Below are 26,359 nucleotides of genomic sequence, written 5' to 3'. Positions count from 1 at the left end.
AGTTCTTGAAATATCCAGCTATGGATGCAACTTGGCCTTTTTTAGCAATAAAGATTAATTTTTATATCCTCCTTATGCCTAGAATATACAAACAGATTGTGGCCTTCCCAAGGTCATGTTCTTCTTCCCTTTGGTTTATTTTTATATTTCTAGTGCCTAGAATATTAACTGGCACATAGTAGGCGCTCAATAAATATTTTGCCGAGTAAGTAAGCGACAGAATGTGCTTACGAAATCTTAGCTCTCCCACACGTTTATGGCAAGCGTTAAATCAAATTTCCATTTCCTCATGGAGGATGATTTTATGACTTGAGAAGATGAGGGCTGAGATATAGTTGTAGCTCACCATGGATATGAGCAGCCTACAAATCCAAAGTACTTAGCAACCTTTGCAAACGACTCAGAACAGGCCACTAGCAGATGTTGTAAAGTAATTTTGGTTTCCTTTTGACCAGTAAAGGATGTTTATTTCAAAATTCAGCCATTTATTGTATAGAGTTCCGGGAAGGAAAATTTGTAGGTCAAAAGGGAAACTTTTATCTGCTGAATGTCTCATATGTGCTAAGCTCCATACTCGTCTCCGCTCAGGTTTTGCCTCATTTCATTCTCTTGGCCAAGTCAGGGAAGCATTCTCATCCCCATTTGACAGATGAGACGACTGAGGTTCAGATAGGTTGCCTGCATAGCCCAAAGCTTCACTCCTGTCCAATGGGAGACATAAATAAATGAATTCTATTTTACTTATGCAGGAAAAGCCTGGGGGGTTGAGGTTTACAAGATCAGCTTTAAACATGAGCGGATTGATAAATTCAAGCTGAGGGAATACGTTCAGCAGTTAGTCTCAAGGGCTTGAGGGCAAACGAGCCCTTGTCTCCTTTCAGTCTCTTGGCCAAGGCTGCCAAGAGTCACATTATTTCTTTTTTTTATTTTTTTAACGTTTATTTATTTTTTGAGACAGAGAGAGACAGTGCATGAACGGGGGAGGGGCAGAGAGAGAGGGAGACACAGAATTGGAAGCATGTTCCAGGCTCTGAGCCATCAGCCCAGAGCCCAACGCGGGGCTCGAACTCACGGAGCGCGAGATCGTGACCTGAGCTGAAGTCGGACGCTTAACCGACTGAGCCACCCAGGCGCCCCAGAGTCACATTATTTCAACCAGGCATCCCAGTCACCCTCCTGCAGGAATGGGCCCCAGAGTTAAGAGGCTCGGTCCTAACTTGGCCCAGGGGCTGTGGGTTGGGGAGGTAAAGGACTCTCCATGTTTCCATGGAGAAGGAAAGGAGAGTCCCCCACCCCACCATTTGTAAAGTGAAGGCACAGAGACCTCCCTCTCCCTCTTTATCTGCTGCTTTTATACCTTTGATACTCAAAACTTACCTTGTCCAGGAAATTCATCCCTACCAAATATAAATAATTTGTATCCACACTGCCTCTCCAGCACCTCGGGCAGAATCTTCAACACCAGTGTGTCCACCTCAGGACTCTGGATTTCTCTTTGGGGCTTGGGGTACAAGACATAGGCATCATACAGCTTCCCATCTGAAAAGGAAATGGGATACAGTTGTGGGATTATTCCTACCACATTCTTTTATGCTAACACGGCGAAACTCTGAGCTGCTACCCTGACATCCTTCCCTTGGGCTCATTGACTTTGGAGTGCCAACTGGCTGGCTCAGTGCCAAGCACTGCCACACCAGGCAACTCTCATTCTTTCAGGGCTTGAAACATTCCTCTTCACTGTCTTTTGCTTGTGTCGTTTCTGAGGGCAGGTTGAATGAAGCACACATCTTTGTTTCTTGACAGGTGAGGTGTTTTTTCGTCTGGCTTCTTTTAGGGTGTTTGGATTTTCTTGTCTTTGATCTTCTACAGTTTGAAAATGATAGGTCTAGGTGTTTGTTTGTTTCTTTGTTTGTTTATTCTGCTTGGTACTCTCAGAAGTGTCTGACATTAATTCGGGGAAATTCTCAGTCGTGTTTCAGATATTTATGTTCCTTTCTTTCTCCTCCTTTGGTATTCCCATTACACTTATGTTACACCTTCTGTGGTAGTCCCACACTCGTTGGCTATCTTCTTCTTCTTTTTTTTTTTCAGTCTTTGTTCTCTAGCTTTTCAGTTTCAGAGGTTTCTAGAGTGATATCCTCAAGCTCAGAGATTCTCTGATCAGCCATATCCACTCCACTAAGAAGCCCATCAGATGCACTCTTCATTTTTGTTACAGCTGTTTGTTTGTTTGTTTTTAATTGCTAGCTTTCTTTTTGGTTCTTTTTAGGATTTTCTTCTCTCTGCTTACATCACCTGTCTGTTGTTACATGCTGTCTGGTTTTATCCATGAGATCCCTTGGCATACTAATCAGGAATATTTTATTTTATTTTTTAATTTTTATTGTTTTCAATATATGAAGCTAATTGTCAAATTGGTTTCCATACAACACCCAGTGCTCATCCCAAAAGGTGCCCCCAATACCCATCACCCACCCTCCCCTCCCTCCCACCCCCCATCAACCCTCAGGTTGTTCTCAGTTTTTAAGAGTCTCTTATGCTTTGGCTCTCTCCCACTCTAACCTCTTTTTTTTTTCCTTCCCCTCCCCCATGGGTTTCTGTTAAGTTTCTCAGGATCCACATAAGAGTGAAACTATATGGTATCTGTCTTTCTCTGTATGGCTTATTTCACTTAACATCACACTCTCCAGTTCCATCCATGTTGCTACAAAGGGCCATATTTCATTCTTTCTCATTGCCATGTAGTACTCCATTGTGTATGTAAACCACAATCTCTTTATCCATTCATCAGTTGATGGACATTTAGGCTCTTTCCATAATTTGGCTATTGTAGAGAGTGCTGCTATAAACATTGGGGTACATGTGCCCCAATGCATCAACACTCCTGTATTCCTTGGATAAATTCCTAGCAGTGCTATTGCTGGGTCATAGAGTAGTTCTATTTTTAATTTTTTGAGGAACTTCCACACTGTTTTCCAGAATGGCTGCACCAATTTGCATTCCCACCAATAGTGCAAGAGGGTTCCCATTTCTCCACATCCTCTCCAGCATCTATAGTCTAATCAGGAATATTTTAAATTCCCAGTCTGATAATGCCAACATTCCTGCCATATCTGGCTCTGATGTTTGCTGTCTCTTTGAATTGTGTTTTTGCCTTTTAATATGACTCATACTTTTTCCTGATAGCTGGATAGAATGTGCCAGGTAAAAGAAAGAGCTAAAAAACAAACAAAACAAAAAAAAAACGCCCTTTAGTAACAGGGTAGTGAGGTGTGCAGTCTATGGTCCCTATGATTAGATCTCAGTCTTTCAGTGACTCTGGATTATGAACTTCACAAGCATTGCTCAGTTTTTTATCCCCACTTAGGTGGGGCAGGATGGCTAGATTGGGCTGGAGTTGGGTATTTCTCTCTGCACAGGTCAGTTAGGCTCTGATAACACCCTAGCAGGTAAGGCTTTCATTAACTAGTTTATCCTGAGGGCAGGCATTGTTAATAAGAACACAGTGCTCTAGGATATTTCAGAATGATTTTTCTCCTCCCCCTTCTGGGGGCAGGATATTTACTGTGAGCCAGGTCAGGCTTCCAGGAGGTAACACTCACAAAAGTGTGGGTTTTGACCCCTTCTGACTAGGTCCTTGTGAAGATTTTAAGTCTCAGATTTGTCCATATTGAGCCTCCAGTGATTTGTCAATTACAGTTCAGAGTTTCCTACCCCATGGACATTGATCTATGAGGAGGATGGTCTTTTCACCATTACATAAGCATCACTTCTCCAAGATGACACAGCCCCAATTACAACCTGACTCCTTTGACTCTAAGTCCACCACTCCCTGTGGTGAAAATGAGAACTGAAGGCAGGAGTTTCCATGGGTCCTGTGCAATGGCGGACTTTCGTAACTGTACCTGGCAAAACCGACCAAGTCTCTCACAATTCAGACCCATTAGTGAATTCCATCACTGCAATTGCGCATAGCACTCTAGAGACCAAGCCTCTGAGCAGACTCTAGGAACTTCCTGTGTGAAACTGAGAAGCCAAACACGGCAGCACATTTCGTCATCACCAGGATGAGCCAAGCATTTATTGAGCAACTAACCACATGTAACAGTCACTGTGCTCACCTGCTTAAAGATGAACAAGACACATCTAACTGGAAAGACCATTCACAGACTTGGAAATAGAAACACGAGGCACTGCAAGATAACAAATGGCCTCATGAACTGGAGAAACAGAAAGAAAAGAAACTTCCCCACGGCCTGGAGCTCTTGAGAAAAATTCACAAAGGATGTAGGGCAGCTCCTGGATATTAACGGACTTAAGGAAAAAAATGGGCTGGTAGCGGAGGGTAAAGAGATCAAGGAGAGAAAGAGTTTGAGAAGGGCATGGAAGGGGAATGTTTATGCTCTACTCAGGGGTCATATGAACAAGTAAGAAGCTTTAGCATGCTAGAAGGCTTGAGTGACCATCTCATTAGAAAAATGTGATTTTTGAGGGGTGCCTGGGTGGTTCATTTGGTTAAGCATCCGACTCTTGGTTTCGGCTCAGGTCATTATCTTGAGGTTTCCTGAGTTTGAGCCCCACATCGGGCTCTGGCGCTGGAGCTCGGAGCCTGCTTGGGATTTTCTGTCTCCTCTCTCTCTCTCAAGGCCCCTCCCCCATTCGCATTGTCTCTGTCTCTCTCAAAATAAATGAAAATAAACTCAAAAAAAAAAAAAGAAAATGTGATTTTTGACCTTCGGGCTATTAAGAAATTCATAGCCAACCTAACAGGAACCGAAGAGAGAGCCATCCCTTTCTATTCCTCTTTTATGGAAGTTTGTTGGATTGAACAGACTTGAAAAGAGGGTTGGCTCTAAGCCCAACAAAAGAAGGTAGAATTTTGTATTCGTCTAGTATTTGTCTAAAGACTGTCCCCAACTTAGGATGGTTCGATTGATGATTTTTTGACTTTATGATGGTCTGAAAGCTATACACATTCAGGAGAAACCATACTTCACATTTTGAATTTTGATCTTTTCTAGACTAGTGATATGTATTCCTCTCCTCTCTCTGATGCTGGGCAGACCCAAAAGCCACAGGTCCCAGTCAGCCACGTGATCTGGAGGGTCAACAATCCATATACAGACAACCATGCGGTACCCATACACCTGCTGTTTTCCACTTTCAGGGCCATATCCAGTCAATCACATGAGACAGTCGATACTTTATTATAAAATAGGTGTTGTGTTAGATGATTCTGCCCAACCGTAGGCTAATGTAAGAGCTCTGAGAACGTCTAAGGTAGGCTGAGCTAAGCTATCATGTTCTGCAGGTCAAGTGCATTGAATGTATTTTCAGCTTATGATATTTTTTTAATGTTTATTTTTGAGACAGGGAGAGACAGAGCATGAATGGAGGAGGGGCAGAGAGAGAGGGAGACACAGAATCGGAAGCAGGCTCCAGGCTCTGAGCCATCAGGCCAGAGCCCGACGCGGGGCTCGAACTCAGGACCGCAAGATCGTGACCTGAGGTGAAGTCGGACGCTTAACCGACTGAGCCACCCAGGCGCCCCAGCTTATGATATTTTTAATTCATGATGGGTTTATTGGGATGCAACCCCATCATAAATCAAGGAAGATCTGTAGTGAAAATGTGCACAGAACTTTAGAGTTTACATGTAGCCTTTTCTCATTTTCCATAAAGTCTCACCCCAACCACTGACAACCTTCTGGTCTCTGCCTACCCTCCCTGGTCATCCTGTGGAAAATGGTAATATACACACATGTGCACACAGGCACACTCTTCCTCAATCTCTCTACCCCCTGTAGTAAAAGGACACTGTGTGAAAATGGGGGCTTCTTTTGGTGTGATTCTATCTTCAGTGTCTGGAGCAAGAAACGGGACAGAGGAGGTCTCTATCAGTCACTGCCAAATATCTGCATGGGGCTTGATTTTGCAGAGGCTCTAAGGAGGTTACATCTATGTAGGAGAGAGAGAAGTTTTAGATCATGAGCAGATTTTGCTTTTTAATAAATCAGGGTCATAAGTCACATGCCAAAGGGATGATTAATTTGTGTCTAGAGTTGGCAAAAACCCAACCGAGCTAAAACTCCTTGTGCAATGTCTTCAATGTTACTAGTCTATACCGCTACTCCATAAGTGGATATTTTTCTGTATTAAATTTAATGTCATACACTTGATTTTCTAAAGCTGGGGGACATGTGAATTCTTTTTTTAAGATTTCATAAAGGCTTTATGCTTTTAACCACTTTAGAAAGGAATTAAATCTTCTCACTTAAAAATATGATAATATTTATCCTTTTTATGGTAAAGGGGTGGTTGGCTTGGTACTTTCTTTGCCACATAACAGAGCCTCCCCAGTGAATACAGTATTTCCTGGTCTAGAAACTACAACGAACATCCATGTTCATCACCACCTCTGTTGGAACCCCTGCCACCAGTGTCTCTCTTCCCTCAGGCTGTTTCTCTTTCTTCCTTCTCATTCAAACAATAAAATAAAATAAAATAAAATAAAACAAAATAAAATAAAACAAAATAAAACAAAGTAACAAAATGAAAAACTATGTTTGTTAAGTGAACTCTCTCCTCTTTTTTTAATGTTTATTTATTTATTTATTTATTTTGAGAGAGAGAGAGTATGTGTGAAAGGGAGAAGAGCAGAGAGGGAGACAGAGAACCCGAAGCAGGCTCTGTGCTGACAGTGGAGAGGCCGATGCAGGGCTCAAACGCACGAACCACAAGATCATGACCTGAGCCAAAGTCAGACGCTTAACCGAGTCACCCAGGCGCCCCCTGAATTCTCTCTTTTGACAGTGTTCCAATTCCGTGTTTTTATGTGAGGAGTCTGAACATACAGCTGCTCTGTGCTGTGCAACGTGCAGACTTCGGGACAGAAGAGACGGGCAGTGAAGGACTCACACCTTTTAAAAACTCAAAATATAAAATGCCCCCAATTTTTCAGTCATCTTTTTTTTCTTTCGAAGCTTTTGAGTAGAAATGTTTATGTTCACGACTTGTTCTCAAAACGTAGTGGGCTCTTGTCACTTCCAAATGATCAACTCATAACTGATTGACCCGATATAGCAAAAAACCAAGCTGACGCCATTTTGCTTTTCGCATCCGCCTGCAGTTTTGAAGGGCCGTCTTAGCCGACTGCCTGCCAGCACTGCACGGTTGTGTCTCTCACAGTCACAGTAAGGGTCACGTTTATACCTTCAGATTGCAGGTAAGGAAGCTGAGACAGACAAGGCTGAATTATTTGTCCAGTCTTCCAGCTGCCAAGTGCACAGCTTTGAGTCAAACCCAAGCCCACCGCCCCTCTGGTGTGGCCGAGATGAGAACTGGGAGGAGGAAACTTCACAAAGTTTCTCCCTGATTAGTCTCGAGCAAGTGTGGCAGACAGCATTTTTTGCAAAAATAGCCCTAGCAGTATTTCCAGTTCAACATGCTCTTTCAGAACTGACCACACCCCCCACAAAGAGGTGGAATCTACTTCCACTCCCTTAAAATTGGCTAGGACTCTATAGCTGCCTTGGCAAATAGAATGTGGTAGAATTGACACTAGAAATTTCGGGTCTGAGTCCTAAGAGAAAATATGGCTTTTCCTGGCTCTCTTGTTCTTGAAACACTAGCCCTTGGAAGCCAATCACCACGCTGTGTGGGCTCCTGTGGGCTTCAGGAGCCCACACCGAGAGACCACAAGGAGAGGCTGTTGAGAGAGAAACCGAGGCCACCAGCTGATGGCCAGAATCAACTGCCAGTCCTCCAGCTGGGTCCCCAGACATCATGGAGCTGGGACAGGCCATCCCCACTGTGTCTGTTCACATCCTGACCCACAGAACCCATTAGCAATACAAATGGCTGCCCTGTGCCACAAAGTTTTGAGGCAATTTGCTTCCTAGCCATAGTAAATGGAACAGCAATTGGGAAAGTGACAATGAATGGCAATAGATAATGATGAGTTGGACACTCCCCTCAACTGTCTATTTCATTCAAAAATTGTGGAAATGTAGACCTACTGGTAAGTTTTTTGAGAAAATGGCCTGCTGGCAGATACCCCCATAGCCTGCCTCTATATAGTGGTGGGGTAACAGTTCATGTAGATTCTGGCCACACTTTTTTAATTTCCTGAGGAGGCTCAGCCCTACTCTCAATGTTAAAGCATCTGCATAAGACTTTATTGGCTCTCGGCAAAAAATACAAAGTTTGTTTGCATAAATTAATATTTATGACAGATCGCTTAAAGATTATTCAAGCCCTTACTTTCTTTTCTTATATTATTGCTAAATCTCCAACCTGATCAAACTGGACCAATGGAGAAATCAGATAGAATCCATCTGGCCTTCAGGTGCTTTTACTAAATTGCATGAGGTTTGGCATTTTAGCCTTAACATGGAAGACACTAGAAGAAAAGCCACATTAAGCATGCTATTACATTTACCATGGGAAGGCTGTTGCAGACAAGGTTCCTTATATTACACCCTTTAAAAATAAGGCCTCCCTACAAAAACTTTTCCTTGGAAAATTGTCCCAGACAAAGCCATGTGCTGTCACGAGCAACTGAAGGGTATTTGTGAGAAGCACATGATGAATCTTGTCATTGCTTTGCCTTTACTTCTAAAGCAAGCTCATCTTTAAAAAGTGTCCAAGATTTGCCATTGATTCTACCCCCAAGCTTTATTTTATCGTTCTACCCTCTGTTCACTGTACCTGCTTTGTTTGTTTTTCATTGTTGTATTCTCTACAAACCTATTTGGAAGCAGGTGAGGCACACACAAATCTCTCTAGGAGATGTGTAAGATCACTCTTATATTCTTACACACGCTTGCACAGCCTGGAAGGAGAATTTTTAAAGCAACTCCTATAATTTAATAGAGAACATACAGAACTCGTGGATATTAGGGCTGTCGATGACTCAATAAAACTGAGTTATACACACCTATTACTCATGTTATAAAGCGTAACTAATCTCATTGGAGTAAATAACTTATCATAAGAAAGACACATTTCATCTATTTCCTCATTTGTATTTGCCACCCATTACTCCACAGTTCCCAAATAACTCAGGAAATATCCCTAAGGGATACAATACTTGGAAATAACATCTGGGACAAATCGTAAGTCTCATCGCTAACTCATTGTCAAAGCCAACGCTCAGAGAGGAATTACAGGGGTAGTTCTCATAGACGGAGCTGTAGAGATTAATCATAAAGTACGCAAGTACTCCTCGGAATTAAGAAAAAAATAGAACCCTGGCTTGACTGTGAGCCCCGATGTCCAAATTCTCAGCCTGAATTTGGGCTGTAGCCTGCTCCCTGCAGAGGGTGGGGCTCCCTGAGTCTGTCATCTGCTCAGCTACCGCCCCCCCACCCCCACCCCCCCGCTCTGGGTGAGTCACTATTCCTTTTATCTCTTCCTGCTAAACTCCACCTCACCAGCCCACAGCTGCACAGGCCCTCAGCTCTCAGACTCCTGGGAGTCCCAGTGAGTCCGGGAGTGAGCCACACACCAGGGCCAGAGATCTGGAAACACCACTGAAGTCTCTGCAGTTCCCTGCCAGGCAGTAAACAGAGGGCAGCTGGACCACTCACGTGTGGGTGTCAGAAAAGACAAGTGGTGATGCACTGGTCCCCTGCCCCACAGGCAGGCAGGAGCGCGGCCAACAGGGAGACTCTGCAGGGACTGCGGCCCCAAAGACAAACCCCACGTTCAGCTGACTGTCCGCAACCTAGAGGCGCTTCAGGCTGCGCTGGACACACAGAGTCAGGTTTCCGCGACTGAGCTGTGCCATCAAAAGAGAATGCAGGGGCGCCTGGGTGGCTCAGTCGGTCGAGCATCCAACTTCAGCTCGTGAGCTCAAGTCCCACGTCAGACTCTGTGCTGACACCTCAGAGCCTGGGACCTGCTTCAGATTCTATGTCTCCCTCTCTCCGCTCCTCCCCTGCTCGCTCTCTAGCTCTTTCTCAAAATAAATAAATAAGCTTTATTAAAAAAAAAAAAAAAAAAAAAACCATGATGGTGGGAAATGCCTTCTCCTCAGAGTTTCAGGATCTCACAGGCATTTGTGTGTTGAGTAGTGCTGGCAGGACAGACGCTTCGCAGACCAAACTGAAACCCAGGGCAGAGTGGCAGGGGCAGCTGAAGGCTTTGGCCTTCAGACAACAAGATGCCCCTTGTGCCCCAGGTCCTTGCTCAGTGCTTTCCTGGACTTGAACTCAGTTGTTCCTACAATACTCTGTAAGGCAGGCTCTGATCATTTTCTCTCCCTCCCTCCCTCCTTCCTCCCTTCCCTCTCTCCTTCTTTCCTTCCTCCCTTCTCTCCTTCCTTCCTTCATGTTTCTTTCCATTCTATAGCCCAGAGAGAGAAGAACTTAAATACTTTCTAAGATCACACGGGAGTAAGTAGAGAGCCAAATGCAAACTCAGGTCTCTCTCCAGCCTTGAGAGTCCTCTGACTCTTAAATCTTTCAGGTACCAAGCACAGGGCCTAGAATGAGCTCCAGCTGCAGGCAGCTCATCACTCCTCAGGATGTAAATTCTGTTCATGTGCCGACCATGTTGAAGATGCATCGCAGATGGGGAGCCCTTTGTCGCTCCAGGAGAAATTGTCTTCTTTTGGAAACACCAGAAGATGTGAGAACCGCTCTAAAATGGTCACAGTGGGACCCGGAAGATGATTTGCTCCTGTTGCTTTGCAAATATTTGCTCAGTCACCACTAGCCTGCAAGCCTTATTTAACTGAACAACACTGGTGACCACAGACCAATTGTTTCCCTGAAGCATGAGAAGTTCCAGGAAGATTCCTTCCTTCCAATTTGCCAACAACATGAAAGGCAAGCTAGTAAAATATGTGAAAGTATATTTACAATGGGTATATGGATGAGCAACAACCAAGTATGAGGCATTTTTCACTGGTTACCCACACTTACCTTCTTTGATCTCAGTAGAAAGGAAGGCACTTCGATACCAGAGTACAATGTCAATCTTAAAAATGTTGTAGATGTATGTGACAGACACTGCTGCGCCTATCAGGGTGACAAGCCCTCCTATCAAGTAAGCTTGAACATCCGGGGCTACAAACGACAGCAAATAAATACATAAATAATCAAATAATCATAATACAAAGACTCAATTATACACTTTACTTATACAGATCACATTACAAATACCAAGTGGAAATGTGTGAGAGGTCAATGAGGATACTGCTTAAATATTTTTTTTTACAGTTACATAACAGGTATATGGGAGTAGAATAATCTAGCGTGGACCATGAATTTCAGGAAGCAAATGTACTCTTGGGAACCTGGGGAAGGAAATCCTGCAGAACTCTCACTTCTGATGGTGGATACAGCATGGTTCCTATGCATGAGAACTGCTCCCAAAACACACACAACCAGGTCTTACTTAGTCAACACGAGACTCTCCAGAGGTAGAGCCTAAGCGTGTGTATTGGAAGACCTGGTGGTTCTCTTGAACATTCCTGATTACTCCTGTTATAACTGCTTCCACAGGCACCAAAAATTGAGCAGCAGGATGTCTGTCATAAATAAAGAGCCGTCAACGGCCTCCCCTGAAAGCCAACTCTGTTGTCTCCATAAGGCTGGCAGAGAGCCAGACTGCCCCCCTTGTGCCGGCAAGGTCTGGGCTGGGGGCCTGCCTGCAAGGCACGATCTCAGAAAGGGCGTCTACCCCTGCTCTGCTTGTGAACACCACTGCGGAGCAATTATGGCAAAAGCAGTGGGTGGGAGATGACCAAGAAGCAGAACCAGTTCCTCTGGAATGTCAAGTCCCTAAAGACATGCTCCCACATCACCGCGCCACCACCACCACCACCACTGAGAAGAGGAACACAGCCTTCTCCCTTACCACAGCCCAAATCAGTGCTGCCACGGAAGGAAGGAGGCTCTAGGAAGGAGAGAATTCGAAAAGTGGAAGAAGGACAGAGGAAGAGAAAGTCTCTCCGTTCTTAGAACCCACCGCATACACCACTTCCTTCATCAGCCCCTTCCTGATGCTCTAGTCCCCACTAGAAGGTGTGTGTGTGTAGGGGATGGCCTGGCCCGGGAGGTGGGGGGGGGGGGTAGGTATGGGGGGGGACTCTCTTTTCTTTGAACTCCCAGAGCACATTCCTTTTTTTAAATACTCCTTAAAGATCTTATCACAACCTGCCCGAAGTCACACCATACTGCAAACAGTCTGAGGTGGAAGACATCTCCATGCACTACTGCATGTCTTTAAATAAATGGCACAACAAAGCATCGTGACTAAAACACATTCTGGGTCAACAGAAATAGCAACCCGTTGATTAAATCCCAGCACAACCAAGTGGATCTGCTCTGCACGCTGGTTCCCAATCTCATCCTGACCATCTGTTTGAACCTCTAGCTTCTGTTAGAGAGATCCGCCCTTCCCATCCATCCTCCACTTCTCTTTGTCCTTCCCCAACTCTTGGAACAACAACGCCACCCCTCCCTTTGGGAGGACCCATGTCTGGGAACCTGTAATGTATAGACTTCATGGATCTTGGTACTGTAATGGTCATGATAAGAAGACCATGTCGTGCAATATTTATGAGATTCATAAAGCCCCTGGTAAGTAGACAGGAGTGATGGCCAGAAATTCTTGAGTTGGTCATTCAGGAGTGTTGATATTCTCTGCTCTGGAAATGAGTTTAAAACCGTCACCTTTCCAAACAGGAAATGAATGCTGAGTTCTTCTACTGACTATCACCCTGCTGCCTCATGCCAAGTGCTTAATGCCATTGCTGTTTTCATATGTGTCTCCTTGTCATTGTTTTGAGCCCTCCAAACAGCATGTACCCCACCGAACAACTACCTGGGAGTTTTAAAATAAAGTAGGCTGCCGACACCCCAGCATGGCAAATGAAAGGATGGCCATAATCTTCCATTTTCACTTCTGAGAAGGTTATGTTCACTGTGTAAAAAATATGTTTCTGGAAAGAAATGTGAGATCTGTAAAAGAAAAGAACCACCCAGTTATACAGGAGTCATATTTACCCAGCCATCCTGTTACCCTAAGAAGGCTTCACGGAGTGGCTCAGTGAGGTGTGTGGAGATTTTTCATTTTCTTCTGGAAGGTGACAAGGAAGTGTGGCTCTGTTCATTACAGATAGCATCGTCAGCCCTCCAGAGCCTTGGCCTGGTCCTCTCCACTTATCCTAACTTATCAGCCCTGAAGGGTTCAACACAATTTCTCCTGCCCTCTGCCTTCCGTAGTCTTGATTTATACCACCCAATGTAAACAATCACAAATTGGGTTTATACCACTCAATTAGCTAATGATTAAGCCCTATATCCCCTGAGAGTCCCTATGTTGCTGCCTGTTTTGCTACTGAAGCCTAGAAGGTCTATAGCTCATGATATAACTAAACAGGAATGAGGCTGGTTTTAAGTTGGGAGAAATTGATCTTGTTGCATGAAGGCCATACTTGATGCTTTGCCTCATGTGTCTGACTAGGGTGTAAGCAGGACTGATAACATGAACACCTCACACCCCCCTGATTCAAGAAGGTTTGGCCGTGCATAGCACTAGCAAGATCTTTGAGAGACAAAGCCAAAAGGAGTAACGAGGGATCAGTGAGAAGCATCTAAAAAAAGCAGTACTAGCATCAAAACACTTCATGTTTATTTTTGAGAGAGAGAGAGAGAAAGAGAGAGAGCATGAGTTGGGGAGGGGCAGAGAGAGGAGGGAGACAAGGAATCTGAAGCAGGCTCCAGGCTCTGAGCCGTCAGCACAGAACCTGACATGGGGCTCGAACCTACGGACTGCGAGATCATGACGTGAGCCAAAGTCAGCACTCAACCAACTGAGCCACCCAGGCGCCCCCAAAATAATTTAAATGAAGAAATTCTTGCCAACTTTTAGGGAAGTCAGAAAAACACAACACCTACTCAAATCCTTCTCTGATTCGTTTGGATTCATTGTAGTAATCATCCACCAAGGTGTCATTGACTCTCCAGGATCGGAGATTTGTATTATCCCTTGTGTCTGTTATATTGCAGTCTACAGTAAGGGTAGTGCCTGTAAAAAACAAATTCATAAATATTACATGAAAAGTCTATAAAAAATGATCAGCTAAACAAAACCTCTTGCTTCTGAGCCTGGAATATGTTTTGATTACCAAAAATACCCCTTGGAGGTCAACGTTAATCTACTTTATTCTCTCCTTGGACAGAAATAATAGGGGACAAGTGGCCTTCCAGGGTGTCTAAACAGCCGAATATCTGGCCAGTGTCTTCCACAGTATTAGGGACACAAATACTAGTTCTAGTCTTAGGAAACTTAGCAAAGAACTTTAAAGTTGACAAAGTATTTCACACACATTGTCTCCTTAGGTCTTTATATCCTCAAAACTATACTACAATAAAAAAAAAAAGGAGGTGCTATAAGGTCCATATTACAGATGAGAATACTGAGGTTCAGATAGATTAGTGACCTGCCCCCAAGGTCACACATTAGAGAAAGAAATGAGACATGAACTCTGGTTTTCTAGTTCCAAATCTTCCAAATACTTTACCAATCGTGACCCCTATCCTGACTCCACACATGTTCACAAATTATATTTAACAATTTTATATTTTTATTTTATTTTTATATGTATTTATTTTATATTTTTCTTTTGTTTGGTTCCATGAGCCTAATAAATTCCATCTATTTACACGACATAAAAAGTTACTCTATTTCTAAATAGTCTACTTCATGTTTCTTTATTCCGGCTGGAATTAAGGTTTTTAAAAAAAAAAAAATTCTCAACTATAACACATGTATAGTAAAAAGTATAGAATATACATGTAAAGCGCATATCCATACCACCTTCACCCCATCAAGAAAATAGTATGGGGGGTGCCCGGGTGGCTCAGTCGGTTGAGCATCCGACTCTTGATTTCAGCTCAGGTCATGATCCCAAGGTCATGGGATTGAGCCCCACATCTGGCTCTGTGCTGGGAGTGGAGCCTGCTTGGGACAAGAGTGTCTTAACTATTAGTCAGTCTTTACATTTCCCTACCAACATTATAAATAGATTCAGCAAAAATGAAACTCTATTGAGATTTTGGCTCTCCCTCAAAACCAAGGAAACGGGTTTAAGAGTTCAGTCTTGAGTGTGTTATTTCTTCTACAGGTTTCTAAAGATAGATTTTTAAAAATCAGATTAAGGGTGTTCCCTTACATTTGTAGTTTTAAAGGAAGTTTAAAAAAAAAAATTCTGGGGCACCTGGGTGGCTCAGTCGGTTAAGCGTCTGACTTCAGCTCAGGTCATGATTTCACAGTCCGTGAGTTCGAGCCCCGCGTCGGGCTCTGTGCTGACAGCTCAGAGCCTGGAGCCTGCTTTGGATTCTGTGTCTCCCTGTCTCTCTGACCCTCCCCCATTCATGCTCTGTCTCTCTCTGTCTCAAAAATAAATAAACATTAAACAAATTTTTTAAAAAATTCTAATTTAGGTGTTCATGGTTTTTGGTGTCTATGAGGTGAATATATTATTTTTTCTCCTTTGGTTTGTTAATGCAAAATAAAAGAATGAATTACCTAATAGGAAGCAGCTTGGCATTGTTTCATGTAAACCCAACTTAGGCCACAAGGTAACATTCTTTATGTATGCTGTTAAAATAAATTTGCTAAAAATGTGCTTAGAGTGTTTCATCTGTGTTGATGAATGAGATTGGCCTGAAGTTTGCTTTGTAACAACGTTCATTTTGGGTTTGAGGGTTAAGAGTTTCCTGACCTAATATAACGAGTTAATGACTGTTTCCTCTTTTTCTGCTCTGTGAAACATTTTGTTTAAATTTGCTAAATTTCTTTACTAACTGCTTTGTAGAGCTCACGGGAAAAGCCAACTAGATACAGAATTTTGTTTGTAGCAAGATTTTTAAATTTATAGTCTTATTCCTATTCTGAAATCTTGTGCCAGGTCCTCTGTGCTGATTTTTATATAAAATGCCCATTTCTTTTTAGATTTTCAAATTGTTTGGCACTAAGTTGTTCAGAATATCCTTTTGTGATCTTTTTCATGTGTATATGATCTATGGTGATAGCCTCTTTTTCCTTCAGATTGTCCCTTCCCTCGTTTCTTAATCATCCAGGGGGCTACCAATCACATCCCACTTTCAAAAAAACAACTTTTCTTTGTTAATCACTCAATTGCACGTTCATTTACTATTTCACTATTTTCTGCTATTACTTTTCACCTCATCTCTTCCACTTCTTTTTTTTTAATTTTTAAAAAATGTTTATTTATTTTTGGGAGAGAGAGACAGCATGAGTGAGGGAGGAGCAGAGAGGGAGGGAGACACAGAATCCGAAACAGGTTCCAGGCTCTGAGCTGTCAGCACAGAGCCTGATGCGAGGCTCAAACTCACAAACTGCGAGATCATGACCTGAGTCAAAGTTGGACGCTTAACCGACTGAACCACCCAGGTGCCCTGATCTCTTCCATTTCTGTTGGATTTATTTTGTTTCTCCTTTTCTGTCTTCGGGGGTGAGCGTGCTGCTCATAGATATTGCAACCATCTTCTTTTCCTAACTCAGGTTAACAAGCGTGCTCTGATCAAATCTTTGTATCTCATCAACCTCACTGTAATCTTTTTATTAGTATTCACTGTCAAATAATTTTCTCATTTCTATTTTTATCCATGAGCTATTGAGAAGAGTTGTTTTTTTTTTAATTTTTTTTTTAAGTTTATTTATTTTTGAGACAGAGAGAGACAGAGCATGAACGGGGGAGGGTCAGAGAGAGAGGGAGACACAGAATCGGAAGCAGGCTCCAGGCTCTGAGCCATCAGCCCAGAGCCCGACGCGGGGCTCAAACTCACGGACCGTGAGATCGTGACCTGAGCTGAAGTCGGACGCTTAACCGACTGAGCCACCCAGGTGCCCCGAGAGGAGTTGTTTTTATTTGATTGTTTATTTGATTTGATTTGATACGGTTATTCTAATTGTCTTTTTATTACTTATTTCTAACTTCTGACAATATGTAGTTGCAATGATTTCAATCTGTTGTTATAGGCCAATATATGGTCTATTTTATCAAACATTTCATTGTGCTTAGAAAGAATGTGTAATCTGTAATAGCTGGGCACAGGGCTCTGTAATATAAACATCAGGCCATTCGTTGGACACATTTTGTTTGTCATGACAGAGTGTTCTGTTTGCCTGTTCTATCAGCTATTGTGAAAACCGTGGCTGGTATTATCCCATTATTATTCCATTATTAGTGTAAATTGGTCCATTTCTCCCTGTAATCCTGAACTTTCTCTCTTTCTGTATGTACACACACACACACACACACACACACACACACACACCTTTAAGGCCATGTTATTATGTATCTAATAGCTTCAAAAATGAACTTTCAATCATTATGAAGTATCCCTGTTTATCTCTAATAATGCATTCTGCCTTCGTATCTACTTTGATATTAGTATAATTAAACCAACATCACTTTGGTTAGTGTTTATATCATATATCATTTTCCAGTCTTTTCCAGCATCTTGTAGACAGTCCAGAGTTTTAATTTCTTGTTCAAACCCAGTGTGACAATCTTAATTTGGAGCATTTAGTCCATCATATAATTGGTGATATATGTGTATTTAAATCGACTAACTTATATAGATATTTTATTTGTAGCATCTGTCCTATATCTGTCTTTTCCTCCTTGCTTTCTTTTGATTCCTTCTTTTGGATCACTTCTTACCTTGCTCTTGATTATTTTTTTATTACTCCATATAACCCTATATTTTAAAAATTATTATTATCTTAGGGCTGCCTTAAATATTAAAACATAGATCCTCAAACTTATCAAAGTCTGATATTACTGATATCTCCACTCTCTTCTAAGAGAATGTAACGTCTTAGAATGTAATTACATTTGACCTTCTCCTAGCATACAGGCAAATGCTGTTGGGAATTCTAACATCATGTATATTTTAAATTCCATGAACAATCGTCATTATTATTGCCTTATGCAGTCAAGATTCATTTAGATCTGCTCACATATTTACATCAACATTGCTCTTTCATTCCCTCCTACATAGCTGATTCACAATCTGGAAACATTTCCTTCTGCTTAAAGAGCATTGCAGTAGTTCCTTTTAAGACTGTGCTTGGCAAAGTTTGTCATTTTTAGTTTGCCATATTTTCACTGATTATAAAATTAGCAGCATTTTTTTTTCAGCATACAACCTCTGTTATTTCCATTGAAGTTTCAAACAGTGGTTTTACTGTTGCACACAGAGCGTGTCTTTTTTTTTTTTTCTTTTTTCCCTAACTTTTAAGATACTTTTCCTTTGGTTTTGGTTTTCTGCAGTTTCACTGTGGTATTTTAAGGTGCAGGTTTGGTTTTATTTATCCTGCTGAGTCTCCTTAGCTTCCAGGGTCTTTTAATTGATCTGTCTATCAGTTTGGAACATTCTCAGATTATCATTTAAATAATATTGCCTCTGCTCTCATTTTTCTCTTTTCTCTTTCTTCTAGGACTGTAGTTACATACAGGTTAGCTCTGTAGATCCTCTTCCTCTAGCCTCTATATTTCTTATTCTTTTGTCTCTCTGTGCTTAATCATGGACATTTTCTCCTGACTTATATTTTAGTTCAGTAGTTCTTTTTTCAAATATCTCATAGGCTATTAAACTCTGTATTGAATTTTTTGTTTTGGTATTGTCTTTGTCAGTCCTGATGTTTCGTTTGTTCTTTTTCAAATCTGATATGCTACTCTTTTTAAAAGTTTTCAATTGTCTTTTGAAAATTTCAATCATGTCTTTTCCTTCCTTGAACATAGTAAGCACAATTTATATATATATATATATATCATTGTTTTGGTGTATGTTTTTTATTGCAGATGTGTATATTTTCATATTTTCTTAGTCTTTTTTTTTCTTCTGTGGATTATTCATTTGCCCCATTTGGATTATTCACATTCCTTGATTTGTTGGTATTTTCCATAGAAATTATATTACCTGTTTTTTAATACCTCTGTTCCAAACATTCTCTCTTAGTTCGTCATTCACATTTTGATTTTACCATTTTTCACATATACATACACTTAAATTTTTTATGATAGTCTAATTTTTAAGATATACACACACATATGTATACATACATATAGATACATATATACATACATATGTGTGTGTGTGTGTGTGTGTGTGTGTGTGTGTGTGTGTATCTGGGACGCTGGGGATCTGTGTCTGCTGTATGTGGTCTACCATCTAGAATTTACTGAGTCAAAAGTTATACATATTTGTGAAGGGTCTGAACACATACTAGAATTTCCCTCTGCAGAGTCTATACCAGTCCATTGGCTTATTTATCTATTTAGCAACTATTTCTTGAGCACCATCTTTTTTAAAAAATGTTTATTTATTTACTTCGAAGAAGAGACAGAGAGAGAGCAAGTGGGGAGGAGGCAGAGAGGGAGAGAATCCCAGGCAGGCTCCACGCTGTCAGCACAGACCCCAACACAGGGCTCGATCTCACAAACTGTGAGATGATGACCTGAGCTGAAATCAGGAGTCAGGTGCCTAATCGATGGAGCCACCCTGCCACCATAAGCACCTTCTGTGTTCTAGAAATTGTTCCGAGCACTGGTGATATCAGAGGGAACAAACCAGATGCAAAGCTTTCTCCTAAGAAGCATAGATTCAAATAGAATTAGAGATAACAAGACAAGTTCAAAATATGTGAGGTGGTGATAAGTACTTTATGAAAACATAGAGAAAGCTCAACGGCTAGAGCATGGTGGTGAGTGAGGTGTGCTATTTCAACACGGTGGTCAGGTGAGATGACATTCAGTGGAGACCCGATGGAAGTGAAGAAACAGACCATGGGGATGTGTGTGGAAGAGCGTTTCAAGTAGAGGAAACAGCAAGTGCAAAGTCCCTGAGGTAGAAGTGTGCTTGACTGTTCAAGGAACAGCAGGTATACCAGTGTGGTCAAAACAGAAGGACTGAATGGAGAGCTGCAATAAATGAGGTCCAAGCACATGTGAAGTGCTAACAAGGGGAAGTCGACCGTGGAGGGCCCCACTGGAGGGCCCCACTTTTTCACGCTCTTTATTTCTTCTATTTGAATTTTAGTCTGAGATGGGAAACCTTTGGAGAGTTTTAAACCTAAACATTTTTAAATGATTGCTCATATTCATGGCTGGTCATGTATCAGAACACTCCCCATAGTATCCTTGCTAATATTTGGTATTATATATGTTTTAATCCTTACCAATTTCATGGATAGATATCATTGTTTTTGTGTATATTTTTTATCGCAGGTGAATATATTTTCATATTTTCTTAGTCTTTTATTCTTCTGTGAATTATTCATTTGCCCCATTTGGATTATTCATATTCTTTGATTTCTTGGAATTTTCTACAGAAATTATATTAGCTGTTTTTTAATACCTCTGTTCAAAACATTCTTAGTTTGTCTTTCACATTTTGATTTTACCGTTTTTTTACATATACATACATTTAAATTTTTTATGATAGTCTAATTTTTAATCTTCTGTGATTTCTTCCACTGGTTCTATGTGTAGAAAATACATCCTTCTGAGGTTGGACATAAATTTATCTTTTGTTATTATCATTATTATTTTATTTGAGAGACAGTAAGTGCTTGTGAGCAGGAGAGGGGCAAAGAGAATCCAGAGCAGGTTCTATGCTTAGCATGGAGCCTGATTTGGGCCTCAATCTCATGATCCTGGGACCATAACCTGAGCTGAAACCAAGAGTTGGACACTCAACCAACTGAGCCACCCAGGTGCCCTGATTTATCTTTATGTTCTTTTTTTTTTTTTTTAATGTTTACTTATTTTTGAGACAGAGAGAGATAGAGCATGAACGGGGGAGGGTCAGAAAGAGAGGGAGACACAGAATCTGAAACAGGCTCCAGGCTCTGAGCTGTCAGCACAGAGCCTGACGCAGGGCTCGAACTCACGGACCGCGAGATCGTGACCTGAGCCGAAGTTGGACAGTTAACTGACTGAGCCACTCAGGCACCCCTATCTTTATTTTCAATGGTACTTTTGAGGACTTATTTTTATATGTAGTTCTTTAATTCATCAAAACTGTATTTTTGTGTCTGATATGAGATAAAGAATGAACTACATATTCTTCACATTTAACAAGTTTTACTAATATTGCACATACACTATATCTCTTTCTCTACATATCTCCTTTACTAAATTTCTGTGTATTCCAACATATGCTTATTGTTTTCTGTTATGTTATCTAATCTTCGTGTTTGCATACAAATAGCAGTATCTATTTATTATAGCTTTATAATTAAACATACTTTAATATTTACTAGAAAAGATCTCTATTTCTTCTTTTTCGCGCTCTTTATTTCTTCTATTCAATTGTTTTCCTAACTTCTTCCAACATTTTTGACATGAATTTTTAACAAATGCCTTGTCAAATTTCAGGACAGTCAATGAAATTTAATTGGTTTTATATTAAACATGTATATTAATCTCCCCTTATGATTTCAATGGCTTCAATAATTTTACTCACCAGGTTGTACTTCAATTGAATTGTTTTTTGGGTAAATGATTTTAGGAATTCTTCCTGCATATCCATGTGTTTCTGCTAAGAAATCAAACCCACGTGAAATTGCATTAGAATCATGTATGATACCTTCCCAACTACTTATCCAATGCTAGTGTAAAGAAAACACGGTACTAAGCAGATCTTCAGTTAATACTAGTCAAGGAAAACACAAAGCTCATGGCATGATGAAATGCCATCCCATAAATACCTATTTTGAAACCAGAAATAACTGAATTGCTAAGGAAGAGCCCTAAGCACTGGGCTACCACGAGAGCTCCCTTCGCCATTCTGTGTTTGGTATAAATTTAAACTGATGAGATTGTGTACTAAAATCTCATTACCTAATAATCCAGATGCAGTTTGTAAGCAGTGGCTTTAAGCAAAGCTCTGGCCTGGGTCCTACAGTGAGATAATGATCCTAATGTCTCACTGCTCCATCCTCTCTCCCTGCTTTTCCACATTCTTTATATCCCATCCTCTTCCATTATACTTCCACTGTATCACTGTCTTCCCTTGTGTTGACTTGTCAGCCCTTCAATTTTCTCCACTTCTTCTCTTCCCAATTTGTCCACCAACATTTAGCAATCACCTGCCTAGCCCCACATGCCTCCTCTAGATTTGGGGTGGGACACAGAGAAGCTATAAGAGGGAAGCTAGGAAAATGCAAAAACATATATCCTTTATAATGACAATAATATTTGCACATTCTACATACAAAGCATCCAAATTCAGTGTGTTCCAGACAGAAATCATCACCGGCCAGTTAATATACCACCTTGCTCTGGATCGCACAAAGCTAAAATCTAGAAGTCATTCTAGGCAGCAGCCCTTCTCTTACTTCTTCAAATTACCAACCTCCAAGTCAAACTAATTTCACCTCCTAACATTTCTTCATGTGTGCCTCCTTCTTCACAGCTAACCCCTCTATTTTCCACTCTCTACTCTTTCCTAGGTACTCTTATTCATATCCACCCTTCTATTACCATCTAAAGGCCAAGGACTTTGAAAGTTGCATCTCCAGACTTTTCTCTAGACTATAGCCTTGGCCTACTTGACATCTCCACGTGGGCACCTCCAAGTACTCAACTTACCCATGACCAAACTCATGATCTCTTTCCTAAATCCAGTTTTCCTTCAGAGTTCTATTATTTCATTGAATAATGTCACCAACCAGCCCATTGCATATGCCAAAAGGCCTAACTCCCTTGACCTTGCCATATCCCTTACCCCATATTCAATCCAACACTAACACCTGTGGGTTTTACCTCTTAAAATTCCTTGAACCCAGCCACATCTCTCCATCTTCAATGCCACCATGTTGCCTGTACCTACCTGATATCTCACCTGCATTTCTGTACCTGCCTCCTACATGCCACTCCTACCTCTGTAGGGATCATTCTGTGCACAGCAGGCACACTCAGCTTTCAGAAATGTAAGTCACATCATGCGACTCTCCTGCTCTCCACCCGTCTGGCTGCTTACCATTGTTCTTGGAATAAACTCCACACTCTCTGCTTTGGATTGCATGTTCCCACCAATTCCTGGCCCCTGATTACTTCTCCAACCTCATTACCTAGCGTGACCTCCCTCACTCAGCATTGCTCCAGCCAACCTGCCTACTTCCCATTATTCAGACATACCATGGTCTGTTTTGTTACAAGGCCTTTATTTTGTCTGCTCCCTCAGTCTGGAAAAATCTCACCCACTCCATCATTCAGTTTATGCTTCCTGACTATCAGTGTCACTATTATCAAGAAGCTTTCCCTGACCCACAGACTTCTCAACAGGTCCTTGTCTGTTTGATCTCACATTTTCCATTCTCTCATTGCATTGAATCTCCTTGGTAATTACACATCTCACTAGCAACTTATCTGATATAGCTCTGCCTCCCCTCCCTGCTCAGACTTCAAAGTTCCATCAGAGCAGCACTCATGGCTGTTTTCCTCCTTATCATGCTCTCTCTACTAAGCACAGGACCTGGCCTTGTTAGGCACTTAGTAAAGAGCCACTAAATTACCACCTGAAGAAGAATCTCCTGCCAATTCCACTCAAGTTCTGATTATCAGCCCTCTTCTGGGTATTGCAGCAGCTGCCAAAGGGGTCTGCAGGCTCCAAGACCCTCTTCAACTCTTGCTCAGCCATCTCAAGACTGGTCTTGTCCATCACAAATGCAGCCTCATCCCTCTGCATCCAAAGGCTCTGCAGTGGCTCCATGGGAAAGCCTGCATGTAACTGGCCCCTTAACCTTGACCCTGTTTCACTCCATGGCCTCAGCAATCTCCGCTCCTTACCGCATGCTTATGTATGCTCCAACAAAATTAGTTTTAGATCCAACACAAACTATACTGGTGGACACTTTTATGTTTTATCTTAGACCATTCTCTCTGCCCTGTCTCACTCTTTACATCTATAAATCTAACTCATCCTTCAAAATTCAGCTGAGAAGACATTTCCTCTTGGAAGCCTTCCAAGGCCACTTACTTGCCACTCTCGTGGCTACTTCCGATTCTTTTACTGTTCCTCAGGCACTATCTATAACTCTATCCTTATCACGTAATGTTAAAATGATTCATTTACATCTCCATCTCTCCACTACCACCAGGTTGAGAGCTTCTCAACAGAAGAAACAATGGGTTTATGTTTTTTTTTTAATTTGTTAATGATCAGGTTCTAACAATTTGGGAGATATAATAGATCATAAATAAGTGTTTGTTGCAATGGCATGAAATATAGACTACTGAGCTCAATGACCTCTTGAGGTAGTCTTCATTTCACCTTTGAAATGTTGTGTTTCAAAGAATCCCTTGGCTACCCATGTAAAACTAAAGCATGACAGTTGCCAATCATGCTGTTAATAAATAGGTCTGTGCCTAGTCTAGGCCAGGCACTGGGCTAGGTGTGGGGGATTGAGCAAGACAACTTTCGCCTACCTTTGGAGAGATAACAGGTGACGTAAAACCCAAAAGCATAAAAATCATCAGATGTAATACAATTATTTTTCTTAATTAAAGGGTTCTAGGTGGGAAGCAGGAAGCCATCCATGCTAAATACGTGCCTAAGAGAACCACACCATTAAGAAATTGCTAGGTACCACCCAGCGTTTTGAAGTCTGATAGAAATTAGTGACACATATAATGGTCCAAATCAAAGAAATATTCAGTCTTCAGTTCTTCCCATTTAGATGAATAAACATAGAAAACAACTACCTCCTGACAAGAGAGCAAAAGGCAATAGCAAGAACTCCTTGATGAAGGTGTTGAAAAGAAGGAATGCTCATCTGGCCACTGAAAGCCTTAGTCCTGGACCTGTTTCTGTCACCAACCATCTCTGTAAGTTTCATAAGTTACTCCTCCCGGGTCTCTATAAAATTAACGGCTTAAGCTGAATTATCTTTAGGGTTTCTTCAACCCCAAATATTCTGCTTTCAGGTCTCCAGGTCATATGTTCAAGCCAACTGGCTGCTTTGGGTTGAGAACTGATGCCCCATGAGCATCAAGTCCAGAGACCTTGAACTCCGCATGCATGGGCAGAGGAGGCCAAAGCTGGAGTGGCCCAGCAAAGTAGTCACAGTAGTGATGGCTGAGGGAAATAAGAGTAACGATAATATCTACCACGTCCTGAATACCTATACTTTGCCAGGTACCCCAGTACCTGCTTTACATACGTGCTCTCATTTCATTTTCACACCAAGCGTGTTGAGTATTCTGTTTTCCCAGATGAGAAACTGAACTCCTCCTGCCCTTTGACCACCCCCTCTTTCTCCCCTCTGCTTCTAACAATGGCAACTTTGAGAGTCTGCTAACCCTCAAGAAAATCAAGATTGAGAATCACTGCTTCCCAAAGCCAGCCATCTCACGCAGAGCCAAGAGGAAGCCAAGGCAATGGATATGAGCATATTTACTGATATTCACAGTGATGCTGTTTAAAATAGTGTACCGCTTCCCTGTGTGTGTCAGTTGGGCTTGACACGCGTAGTCCCCTCCGTCCTCTGCTGAAACGTTGCTCACTGAGAGCTTAACTCTCCAACGAGTAAACCGTCCTCCTTTAATCTCTTTACAGTCCTAAATACAAAAATATATATACATATATATTTTATTTAGTTATTTACTTATTTAATTTGAGAAAGAGAATGAGTACAAGGAAGGGAGAGGGACAGAGAGAATCCCAAGCAGGCTCTGCGCTCAGTGCAGAACCTGATGTGGGGCTCGATTCCCATGACCCTGGGATCACAACCTGAAGCAAAACCAAGATTCGGACGCTCAACCGACTGAGCCACCGGGGGGCCCTTATACATACACGTTTTAATTCAAAGAGTATTTTGGTGCATCAGTTACATTCCTAGTTAGCACCTCCTATGAACTGTGGGGAGATGCAAGAAACATGTGATCCCTAGACCATGGGTAATGTATAATCTAACTGAAGATGATTATCTGTCTATCTATCTACTATCTATCCATCCATATCCATCTATATCTGTAGATAGATAGAAAGATGGATAAATATCTACAGAAGATCTGACAAAGAATATGTTGCAAGCTACAGTGAGTGCTGTAAATATTAAGTCTAACAGAGGTTGAGAAGAGAGAGGCCTAAGTGGGCTAGAAGGAAGACTATATGGAGGAGGACTGGGTAGGGTCCGCAGAGGAATACAGTAGGAGGATGTGAACAGGCAGGAATGCCTTCCACTCACAGGGGACCATATCTCCCAGTGGACCACCATCTCATGGCACCATGACCCTTTGCTAAAACTGCAAGCCCAGGTGATTAATGAATGCTTCCACTGTGTTCCAGGCCCAAATACACCTTCT

At 41.7% G+C, this 26,359-nt stretch overlaps 1 protein-coding gene across 6 annotated transcripts in view; it reads right to left on the bottom strand.

Annotated features, from left to right (window-relative positions):
* IL1RL2 (interleukin 1 receptor like 2) overlaps window positions 1–26,359 on the bottom strand; it is a 40,197-nt gene that overhangs the window by 1,262 nt on the left and 12,576 nt on the right. For 5 of the 6 annotated variants that reach the window (XM_058684553.1, XM_058684552.1, XM_058684548.1 and 2 more), the window contains 6 exons: window positions 25,453–25,612; window positions 21,516–21,590; window positions 13,911–14,040; window positions 12,835–12,971; window positions 10,929–11,072; window positions 1,378–1,539 (listed from right to left, as the gene is read on the bottom strand). In XM_058684553.1, the coding sequence (XP_058540536.1) occupies window positions 1,378–1,539; window positions 10,929–11,072; window positions 12,835–12,971; window positions 13,911–14,040; window positions 21,516–21,590; window positions 25,453–25,612 (808 nt within the window). The remainder of the gene's footprint in view (window positions 1–1,377; window positions 1,540–10,928; window positions 11,073–12,834; window positions 12,972–13,910; window positions 14,041–21,515; window positions 21,591–25,452; window positions 25,613–26,359) is intronic. The other variant, XM_058684549.1, reaches the window with a different exon arrangement.

Source organism: Neofelis nebulosa, chromosome 9, assembly GCF_028018385.1.
Source record: "Neofelis nebulosa isolate mNeoNeb1 chromosome 9, mNeoNeb1.pri, whole genome shotgun sequence".
Lineage (NCBI taxonomy): Eukaryota > Metazoa > Chordata > Mammalia > Carnivora > Felidae > Neofelis > Neofelis nebulosa.
This window is presented reverse-complemented; position numbering and strand designations above follow the sequence as displayed.